The sequence below is a fragment of the Pelobates fuscus genome, chromosome 5, assembly GCF_036172605.1.
Source record: "Pelobates fuscus isolate aPelFus1 chromosome 5, aPelFus1.pri, whole genome shotgun sequence".
Classification (NCBI taxonomy): domain Eukaryota; kingdom Metazoa; phylum Chordata; class Amphibia; order Anura; family Pelobatidae; genus Pelobates; species Pelobates fuscus.
In genome coordinates this window covers 363,730,624-363,742,721 of record NC_086321.1, presented here as the reverse complement: position 1 = coordinate 363,742,721, position 12,098 = coordinate 363,730,624, and the positions used below count along the sequence as shown (strand labels likewise).

Sequence of the window (12,098 nt, the reverse complement as noted above, 5' to 3'; positions counted from 1 at the left end):
GCAACAATCATTTGGCTATTTCATTGGAAGCTCTTCTAGTGGCAGTCAGTTACAGCCAATAGAGACATTTATTTCTAAGGTGTAAAGATTGCCATTCCTGCAAAAAGGCATTTAGTTCAGTTGAAGGGTTAAAACTAGTGGGGCAGGGAATCCAGACCTAGTGTCCCTTTAAATAGACTGTGCCCCCACCACCTTCAAAATGAGTATTTCATATATCTTTAAAAAAAAATACTCACATTGACAATTTTGGAATTTCACTAAAATTCCAATCCAGTCGAAAGATATACTAAGACAAAGTCCTAGTCCTAGTATTTTTCCTACACTTGCAGAGCTACCTTTTTGAAAGGACCGCTTTAAACATTGGATTTCTCTTTACATAAAATAGATTGTGAGACTATGGAGGGTACATGCAGGGAGGTGTAACTACGGCTGCGTAAACAAAGTTATTTCATTGCTAAATGACAGAGAATTGAGCAGTGAGACTGCAGGAGCATGCTCTATACACCTAAATTTGATTTGGTGCTTAGTGTCCCTTTAAGATCACTTGTAAGAGGGATGAAAGAATGTAGTTTTGTAGTCTTGGAAAAGGGTTAAAAATCTGAAGTATTACCAAGAAAAATTAGGTCTTAGTGCAGAATCTCACTTCTATTGGATTCTCTGTACAAAAGCAAACAACAATTCTTATTTTTTGACACTGATGAAGATAAATGACAGGATTCTGGAGAAATATTATATCCTGCCTATGACTGTATGTATTTTGTATATGAATGTACCTAGGTAGGCTATGGGACTGTTACTGAAGGTGAGTTATGGGGATTTTTATGGTCTGCTTGCAAAATGTTTCGCTAAAATATATGACATTTTAGTATATTTGCAACATTGCTGATTTGGAGATTTGTTTGACTTTTGGTTCTCATGTATATAGACCCCTCTGTTTGCCATAGAGCAGGCGTAGGCAACTTTAGGCACTCCTGATGCTGTGGACTACACCTCCCCTTATGCTTTGCCTGCATTATGGGAGATGTAGTCCACAGCATCTGGAGTTCAGGAGGTTGTCTACCCCTGTTTAAGACCCTGATATCTAGACCATCCCCTGCTCACAGTGTAATTTCAGGGGCCGACAATGCAATGCAGATATATTATCTAAGGCTGCCAGATAATGTTTTGATTTAATTAGGGTTTTTATAGGCTATGGGTTGTGTTTGTTGAAATGCAGCCCTGGAGTATTTATTTTAAATATGCATACTTACATCACCTAAAGATTTGACAGCTTTAAAGAACCACTATAGGCACCCAGACCACTTCAGCTTAATGAAGTGGTCTGGGTGCCAGGTCCAGCTAGGTTTAACCCTTTTGCTGTAAACATAGCCGTTTCAGAGAAACTGCAATGTTTACTTTAGGGTTAATCCAGCCTCTAGTGGCTGTCTCATTGACAGCCGCTAGATGCGCTTCCGCGCTTCTCACTGTGATTTTCACAGTGAGAAGTCGCCAGCGTCCATAGGAAAGCATTGAGAATGCTTTCCTATGGACTGACTGAATGCGTGCGCAGCTCGTGCCGCGCATGCGCATTTAGCCGATGACGGGGAAAGGAGGAGGAGAGTGCCTGGCGCTGGAAAAAAGGTAAGGGATTAACCCCTTCCTCACCCTAGAGCCAGGCGGAAGGGGGGCCCTAGGACCCTATAGAGCCAGGAAAACAAGTATGTTTTCCGGGCACTATAGTGGTCCTTTAATGTACTAAAAAAAAAAAAGTACATTTCTTCAATTGTGTGTTTTTTTGTTTTTATAATACTTTTTCTTTTTATTATTATTATTATTATTTTTTTTTTTATTTCCTGCTGGGAATCACTAACGCTGCTTACAAACTATCCTGGGCGTCAGGTGGATTTTGTCACTTTGATTGTGTCGCTACCCATGTCACTTTGCAGTCTGGAGCGTTTGAAAGAGGCTGTGTTTGTATAGGAAGGGATTGAGAGCTGAAGGGGCAATTGTGTGCTTCTTGATAGGTATTGTGTTGGAGTTTACCTGCTTAGACTGTGTTGACTGACACAATGACATCGAACATTTCAGTTTATATAAGAAGGCTAATAGCCCTGTCACTGTGTAAACTTTCCCACCCCCTCCCAGGTATGAACAAATGCTTATCTTTTATCCCCATGAGAGGACAATTAGCAGAAAACACTGATGGCAACAGTGGCTGTTGCAAACCAGATCATTAAACAGCAATCCTCACTATCCCTCCGGCCTCAAAATAGCGATATATGCGCGTGGTCATATTGAAACCATCTTCTATGAAATCTTGCTCTTTTTTTCATCAAAACTGAAATAATTACTCAATGAACGAACTGTTAGCTTATTGCACACTGTCCTAATACAGAAATGACCTTAGGCTGTGTGAGCATCATGTAGTTCTGAGAATATGGGAAGTGTCAAAGTGAGCCATCATTGTCGTACAGTGACACAGCAGACTACACTTTCTTTTTCTCTTTACCCCGTTGTTGTTTGATTTCTTGATTTGTGACTTGTTTTTTTTTTCATTTTTTTTTTCATTTGTGAATCCTGAATAAACAAACAAACAAATATAAAACAAAACCAATCCACCCGCACACCCCCTTTCGGTTTGCTTGCTTCTGGTGTATGTATTTAATGCAGGAAAGGCTAATATTTGTTTGTGTCTATAAAATCACCTTTAATGTTAAACATTGTTTCAGAAATTTAGAGCTGTGGGTTTAGACTTGGGGTTAATGGATTTGGGGGTTAGACTTAGGGTTGTATGAGTCATATTAGTGTTTATGGCAGAATATTGTGGCACTTTATAAATTATAACGATATCAGGGACAGCTGGGTTTAGGTCTAGTTTTGTTGGACTTGGGTTAAAGGGACACTATAGGCACCAAAACAACTTTAGTTTAATGATGCAGTTTTAGTGTATAGATTGTGTCCCTGCAGTCTCGCTGCTCAATTCTCTGCCATTTAGGAGTTAAATAACTTTGATTATGCAGCCCTAGTTACACTTTCCTATATGTGACTTTCCCAGCCTTCCTAAACACTTCCTGTATAGTGACATCTCATCTTTAAACTTCCTTTATTGCACAAATGGTTTATTTTAGAATTTCTTATCTCCTACTCTGTTAATAGATGTTATTACATACCATACAGGAGCCTCCTGTGTGTGATTAAAGTTCAATTTACATAGCAGGAGATAGAAAGTACAAAAGAGAGTTAACATCTGATAGAAAATGAAACTGTTTTGTTCTCAAGGTGACTTTGGGAGTCACAGCCAGAGGAGGTGTGGCTAGGGCTGCATAAACAGAAGCCAAAGTGACAGAGAATTGAGCTGGGACATGACCTATGCACTAAAACTGCTTCATTAAGCTAAAGTTGTTTTGATGACTATTCGTGTTACTATAAGTTAGCTGTTGCAAATGTCCACTTCTGGATTCAGTAATTTGCATTTACCATCAAAGCTTAGCTGAGAATGTTGGTTGTTGCACGTTGCAGCATTTAGACTGCCTGAAGTTAGACATGGACACACATTCCTGCAGCTGGGAGATTGTACTAACGTCCGATTGTAATGCACACATATAAACACACGCTAAAAGATACAATGCTTGGATGGGTAATGAAGCCGTATGAATTACACCAACAAAAAGTGTTACAGAGCAACTGGCACTGCATAGTATGGGAGAGGGGATGACAATCTCTAATCACGCGATCACTTATAACATTAGACTAGTGTGAGTATCTGGGAATTCAAGTGTTTGTCCAAAATAGATCAATTCTAAAAAATAATCCGCTATGGTTTGAGTTTGGCTAGCTTTGTCCTCAAATATGATATTTACTGTGAGTTCACTTTGATTTCCAAGTGATTAACACGGTCTCTGTGCCAATGCACACAGCATGGCTCTCTGCCAGGCAGCCTTTGAATGGGATCTAATGTATATTGGTACTGTGTAAGAATGATTTATTCTGATTGGCCTCTGGCCATTTGCAGGTTCTGACCCTTCTGGCTTCGTACCTGGTTTCGCTTTGCAAACAGTTTCTCGAAGCATTGGGGATTATCTACAAAATGTAATAGTAGGCAAAAGTTCTACAAGAACAGCAATTGCCATGGAAACCAATATAATCGTTCTGCTAATTGCACCACTCTTTATAACCCCTGTATAACCCTAATTGCCTGTGGCCTGTTATTTGTGAATTACATTGTCCCTATAAACTAAAGATGACTTCCAATGCTCCTCATGGTTTTTTCCCATTATAAACCAGTGTGTTTAAAGTCATTTTATATAAAACATATATTTTTATACTATTTTTGTTTAAAACTTTACTAACAGAAAAGTAATTTTTTTATTTGCCTTGTGTTTTCACAGAGCAGTTGCTGGTTGGCCTTAAGGACAAAGACACCATTGTCAGATGGTCCGCGGCAAAGGGGTAAGCTGAGCCTCTTGTGGCTTATGATAAATAGAGGTTAAAAAGATGAATTTACTAATCATCCAACCGTTAAAGGTCTTGTAGAGTTGGCAGAGCAAACCCTATTGTTGTAAAATGTGCAAAACCCTCTAGGCAATTCCCAAATCCATATTTACTTGTTATTTTTTCCTGTGAAGTGCCCTGCATTCTAATTCCTGTTAAAATAATATGTATATCTGTGGATTTACTCGGCTCATGAACCGGTCAATTAATTTAGTAATGGTAGAAATTGAAAATTTGAAGACTTTTGGTACTTTTATTTAAAATAAAAGACTATATTTATTTTGAAGGTTCTAGAGAATACCGTAGTTTTGCCATCATGAGGATTTTTGCTGATTTTTACCACAAAACAATAAGTAAAATATATATTATTATTTATTATCATTATTATTTGTATTCGTACAGCGCCAGCTTATTCTGCAGCGCTTTACAATTAAAAGGGAATTTACCAAATGAGACAATAACAAAACTTAACAGGAACAATAGGTAGTTGAGGACCCTGCTCAAACAAGCTTACAGTCTAGAAGAGATAGGGTATAAAAAAACAATAGGAAGGGTATTGAGAGAGACAGCAAATAGACATGGTGGGAAAGTAGCAGAACTGGAGGTGAGAGTGGAGTGGGCCCTTTAGGAGAGAGCGAAAGGAAGGTTTGAGAGACAGAAGTTACTCTGTGAGGCCATAAGCATTCCTGAAAAGATGGGTTTTGAGGGATTGAAGACTAGGGGAGAGTCTGACAGGGGTAGGCAGGCTTAAATTGACACCTGTAAGGGACAGGAAGCCAGTGTACGGATCAACAGAGGGTTGAGGTGTGAGAGGAGCGACAGTAGAGAAAGATCAGCCTGGTAGTAGCATTCACCAAAGATTGTAGGGGGCAATACGGCTTCTGGGGAGACCAATTAGGAGAGAATTACAGTAATCGATGCAAGAGATGACTAGAGCGTCAACAAGCTCCTTGGCAACATCTTGCGTAAGAAAGGGGCGTGTGCGGGCAATGTTTTTAAGTTGGAATTGACAGATTTTAGCAACAGACTGGACATGAGGGGCAAAGGTGAGGCTAGGATCAAAAGTGACACCAAGACAGCGAGCTTGAAAGGATGGGGTGAGGCAGGTACCATCAACCTGTAGGGAAAGTGAAGGAGGAGAATCAGTGTTATGAGGAGGAAAAATAAGAAACCCAGTTATAGAGAGATTGAGCTTCAGAAAGCGGGAGGACATCCAATCAGAGATAGAAGAAATATATATATTTTATGTTATTTTTTTTTTTATTTAAGATATTTACAGTTAATCTCTCACTTTGAATATTTCCATCAGGATCGGCAGAATAACTGGCAGACTACCAAAAGACTTGGCAGACGATGTTGTTGGATCTGTTCTTGACTGTTTTAGGTAAGTATTCATGTTTTTATTGTTTATTTGAATATTTCAGGTATATGCATTTATATATAGTAAAGTTTGGGTTCATATAAAATGTAAAATCTTACTTGTATTCAAGTCTCCAGCTGCTACCTCTGCCCCTGTTTGCCTGTGAAACTGCCTGCTGACATCATCAGAAGTGGTGGTCTAAGCCAATCACAGTGCTTCCCCATAGGATTGGCTGAGACTTTCAAGGAGGCAGAGCTAGCACAAGTTAAATGTTGCCCTGGCCAATCCGCATCTCCTAATAGAGATTAATTGAATCAATACAGCTCTATGAGGAAAGTTTAGTGTCTGCATGCAGAGTGTGGAGACCCTGAATGTTGTGATGCACATTAGGCAAGACTGAGATAGGAAGCAGCTCTAGCAGCCATCTAAGGAGTGGCCAGTGGAGGTATCCCTACACTGCATTTTCTCTAAAAAGACAGTGTTTACTGCAAAAAGCCTGAAGGGAATAATTCTACTCACCAGAACAAATGCAATAAGCTGTCGTTGTTCTGGTCACTATAGTGTCCCTTTAAGCTTTGTAAATTATAGAGTTAGTAATGTTGATAATATATTAAATGTGATGGTTGCAAAGTTACCCTCTACTAGGTATAGATTTATTGTACACATAATAACATTTAAAGTAAATATATAGATTAAAAGGTAAACTTTCACTCCTCTAAAGTGGCTATAAAGTGCTTGTAATGGCTTCAAGACATCCCATAAGGTTTAGTGTAGACAACAGGTACTAAAATATGGACTGTACATTTGTTGGATTCTTTGCTAGCACAATATACATTCATTTTAAATTTCCCTGATGTGCCACTATATATTTGCATGCACATTTGTAGACACCCTTGTCATATCAAAGTTATCAGGAAGAAATAAATACAAATTAAATGTGAACCTTTCACAAACATGGTGTTTTATTAAAGGGACACTATAGTCACCAGAACAACTACAGCTTAATGCAGTTGTTCTGGTAAGTATAGTCCGTCCCTGCAGGCTTTGTAATGTAAACTCTGCCTTTTCAGTGTGTGGAGACGCTAACGCTCCCCATAGAGATGCATTGATTTAATGCATCTCTATGAGGAAATGCTCATTGGCCAGGGCGGCATTTGGCCCCTTCTCCATGGCCGAGATCATAGAATTCCTATGGGAAAGCATTTTGATTAATGGAGATCATCAATTCTGATGACGTCAGCCAAGAAGGTGGATCGGGGGCGGACCAGCGCTGGCAGACCCGCATGGTGATGGAAATAAGGTGAGTTTTCTCATTATTTAAGGGGGCAAGGGGGGTCAGGGACCCTACATGTGTTTTTAACACTATTTTGTGTTCCAGACTCTATAGTGTTCCTTAAATAAATAGATCAAAACTGCTTGTATCATGCATGCTTTACTGTATCCCTTGTTGACTTTCCCATAAGTCTCTACTAGACAACCAGTGACTGAGACATATAGGTAATATAGCTTACTAACAGCTGAATGGACAAGTCTAGACACCTGGGTATAATGGCATTACTTATTGGGGGAGATTTCAGTAGAAATTGGCACTTTTATAAATGATCTGTTACTTGGTTGTTTAACTCAGTGGAAATAAACTCAAGAGGCAGCAATTGCACAGAGCACCTGCCTTGTTCAAACTTTTCATTAAGGTGCATTGGGAAGTCTGTGATTGGACAGCCACAAAAGGTCTGGGTGGGGTTAGAGGAGGGAGGACTTCCAAAGGCTGCAGGCAAGAGAGTTTTTACTACAGGGGGCAGATGAAAACACACATATATATATATATATATATATATATATATATATATATATATATATATATATATATATTTATTATTTACATAATTCAATAAGGGTTTCCCCTACTATCCCCTGTTTACTGTGGTGAAATGCCAGTCCTGTTGGGTGAATGTTGACTTGATTATCACACTTTGCCCCTTGACTATGGATAATCCCGATCTCTTGCAATATAATGATCATCAGGGGTGCTCTGGAGCATTAATGATAGTTTGAGGCTACCATTCTAGTTTTGGGGTGCCCTGTCTTTAATCTGCTCACAGTAATCTCTGTAGTATACTTTAGCAGAGCCTGTAGTGTTTTAGGTTAGCTAGTCCAGAATAACACATTTTTTAAATTGCAGTGTTTTGCTTATGAGTGCCAAATTCAAGACAGAAAAAAAGGAATTAATGCTGGTATCAGTTTACACATATGGAGACCAAAACTATTTGTTTAGAATGAAAGGTTTAAAAAAAATGTTTTTAATAAAATAAATTTGCATGTCAGTTAGCAGTATATAATCAGGCTAGTGCCGACTTGTTGTGGGTGAAACTGAACTAGTTATTGAACGAAGCCAGAAAAGTTTTTCTAGATATTAATCTTAGATTGGAAATGTTATCATGTTCAACTGCTTCATTCTTAATATGATTTGCATTGGCCAGGAAGGTTGGTCTAAAATATTGTCAAATGTGTATATATATATATATATATATATATATATATATATATAAAAAGAAAACCAACAACTTATCTTTGCTGACTAATTTAAAGGAACACTATCTGGTCAGGAACACAAACATGCTTTCCCATTGATTTGGCTGAGATTGTCGATTCTGATTGTCAATTCTTATTATCTCAGCCAAGGAGGCTGGCTGGGGGGTTAAAAGGGACAAACACCGCCCTGGCCAATCAGCATCTCTTCATAGAGATGCCTTGAATCAATGCATCTCTATGTGGAAGAATAATTGTCTCCATGTATTCAGGTCTGCAGCTGCTACCTCTGCCCCTGTTTGCCTGTGAAACTGCCTGCTGACATCATCAGAAGTGGTGGTCTAAGCCAATCACAGTGCTTCCCCATAGGATTGGCTCAGACTTTCAAGGAGGCAGAGCTAGCTCAAGTTAAATGTTGCCCTGGCCAATCCGCATCTCCTAATAGAGATTAATTAAATCAATACAGCTCTATGAGGAAAGTTCAGTGTCTGCATGCAGAGTGTGGAGACATTGAATGTTGTGATGCACATTAGGCAAGACTGAGATAGGAAGCAGCTCTATTAGCCATCTGAGGAGTGGCTACTGGAGGTATCCCTAAGCTGCAATGTAAATCCTGCCTTTTCTCTGTTTACTGCAAAAAGCCTGCAGGGACTGCTTATAATCAACAGAACAACTAAATTTAGCTGTAGTTGTTCTGGTGACAATAGTGTCCCTTTAATAAGATATGCATACATCGGAAAAGTGTCAACATCAATGACAGAGTCCATTGCCCAGGGTAGTGACACAGACAATTACACTGTCACCTTCCCCAAGCTCTTTTCTGTGCTATTTTCTCTTTCCCCCTTGAATACTTACATCCCTATATGTAGAGTGACCGAGCGGACCACAGTAAATGAGCTTCTGTTTTCTCTACCCGGACTGACAGGAAGCTGTTCAGTTCTCTCACTGATCACTTCCTCTAGTCCTGCGAGATACGCTCGGCCATGCAATATTAAGTGACTGACAGGAGAGGCAGCATTGGATATTGTGCACCCTAGGCCGGTGCTTTTTAAGGTGGATGCCACCTTTTGTTGACTGTCCCCAGTATCCATGCTGGGCCATGTCTATGCTGCCTAGATGCCAGGCGGTAGGTGGTCCGCGGTATAATGCTCCCGCTTCCGCCCGGCAGCACGACCCTTAATCAACTCCGCCAGTACATGTGGGGATGTTCTAGACACAGTCTACCTAACTCAAGCACAGGCCACGGTTAAATTACATGTTGGGCAAGGGGCCTGAGGGGAAGTGGGGGTAAAGAATAATCCAGGGGCTCACTTGTTCCCCCTTTAGCGATACCCGTGGGAGGAGTGTACAGCATGGAGAAATGCCAAAGTGCCATGGATCCTATGGACGGGCCTGTCGTGGTGGGATTGTTAGTTTTCAACCTATGGTATACCAAAATATACCATTACAGTTAGGCTGAAACGTGTTAAGGAAAATAAAGTTTTCATTTTTAATGTTAATGTTTTATATTCATTTATAGGGGCTTATTGATGAGGGTTTTTTAGGAATTTTTGTTTTTTCTTTTTATGCAAACAATATTTGGATTTAACATTTTGCATTCAAGTTTATCCTTAGTATGTGTCTGATATTTTTATTTATTAATTTGTTTACTCAGTTTCAAGGAAACAAACAATGCGTGGCATGGTGGCTGCTTGGCGCTGGCAGAACTAGGACGACGAGGGTTGTTGCTTCCTTCACGACTCCCAGACGGTAAATTTATTTGTTATATGTTTAATAGCAGTTTTTATTGAGATTAAAGAAGTAACGTACACATGACATGATAAACCCAAGAAGTATCACAGTCAGAAAAAGACAATATGTGTAGCTTACTATCTACAGAATAGGAAACCTATTGAATAAGTGAAACATAACAGTACAACCATAGTATAGATAATCCACTAACCATTCCCGGTATAATCTGACCACTGGACCTAGGTTCATACCTATGCTAATTTGATTGATTACTACAAATCAGGCTTTTACACCTTGGGAAGTATACATTAAATAGAATGGAACCAAAATCAAGCGCCACCATGAAATGGCATGGAAAGAGACAAAAAGAGATAAAAGGGTAGAGGAAGAGAAGTGAAGAAAAGAGAGAGAGAGAATTAAAAAGAAAGGGAGCACATACATGGGAAGAAGGGAGGGAGAGAGATGGGGTATAGTTGTAGCCGGCATTGCACCATGTAGGCCATCCACCACATCAAATCACCACCAGATAGAATTACAATCTTAAAAATTAAGACACAGTCACAGTCGGCATCCAACTGTGTAGTGAGATGCCCAGGGCAAATATAAATCATTTTTAAAACTCTTTTGGGACACTGCCCCCATTATAGAATGCATTCAGAGGCAGAAAATATATAAAAAATACAAATATATATTTAAAAAAAAAAAAAACTTTTGCTGTTTTGCAATTTTTTCCCTTATTATTTTAGAGGGAAAGCTAAGCAAAGTAGCGGTTTGTGGAATATGTACTTCAGCAATATGATCATCTTCATACATGAAATTCGCAATCTACCTTCATGGATAATCCGTTTACCAATGGGTTCTAAGCATGTTTTTTTCATGAATAGGGCTCCTTCGTAGCAACATGTGAAGGAGTCTCATACATTAGTTGTAGGATATTTAGATGGGCACGGGGAACAATAGGGTTTCCTCATGCTGTGAATATATGCTTATCCTAAATTTGGTCAATGAATAAAAAACAAACAAGCAAGGACAGTGTGCTAATTTATTACTATATGGATATCGTAACACTCTAATTTGTCCTGTGGTTTCAACATAAAGCAGCACACAATTTTTACACAATGTTTACTTTTATCTCCCGTAGCAATTTTAGTGATCACTCTTTCACTTGAATGGAGAAGTTGCAAGAATTTTTACTTTAGGCTTATTTCCAAGCTATTTGTATATATATATATTTTCTATTCTAAGAAATACACCTAGCTGGTAGGTGTGCAAGTCAGAACATGCTGATCAGGCTATTGCATCATGTCACAGTGCACATTGATTGAATGTAAACCGGGTACAGGAAGCGTAGCTGGAGGTAGCTGGTACTCCGAGAATGTCGATATACTGCTCATTGTTTGCGCAGTTTCATATCTATCATACTTTTCATCCTGGAGCCTTAGAGACCATTGTCTTGTTCTCATTCTTTAACAAGCATTGTTGCCTGCAGCTATTCATAGCAATTTAAGTTTGGCTCGCCTCGGGGCTGCAGTGGCTACTGTTTGGCCTATCACCTGTCAGTCCTTGAAATCTAAAGAGGAGCGTTATAGCCTTTATTGTATTTAATTTTTATTTCACTCCTGTAAACTATTGAAGTTTTTCTTGAGCGAGAATATGCAACCGAGGTAACCTGCTACATGAGGTAAATACTGATGGCCTCCATCACTCGCGGTCTGGCCTGCACATTGAAGCAATTGAGTTAGCAAGCTGGGTCTACAAAAAGATCACTTTTGTTTAATTATTTTGCTGAAGGCTTGACTTCTGATTAAAAAAAATAAAAAATCAACAACCAGAAAAGCAAACCCAAGCTACAGGTTATAAGTACTTGGTAAAAGCATACCATGCCATAATGGCAGGATATTTCAGGGTTATAGGCTAGTGATAGTTTATCCAGATGGGAGCAGGTAAAAGAAGAACTATTTAGATTTACACGAGAATATCTGTAGGGTCTCCTCCTTAATAGTCCACAGTT

The 12,098-nt window shown here is 39.2% G+C and overlaps 1 protein-coding gene across 1 annotated transcript in view; it reads left to right on the top strand.

Annotated features, from left to right (window-relative positions):
• Positions 1-12,098, top strand: part of TBCD (tubulin folding cofactor D) — a 223,223-nt gene that overhangs the window by 66,958 nt on the left and 144,167 nt on the right. Inside the window, exons 12-14 of the mRNA XM_063456052.1 lie at positions 4,368-4,428; positions 5,780-5,854; positions 10,011-10,105. Of these exons, the coding sequence (XP_063312122.1) occupies positions 4,368-4,428; positions 5,780-5,854; positions 10,011-10,105 (231 nt within the window). The remainder of the gene's footprint in view (positions 1-4,367; positions 4,429-5,779; positions 5,855-10,010; positions 10,106-12,098) is intronic.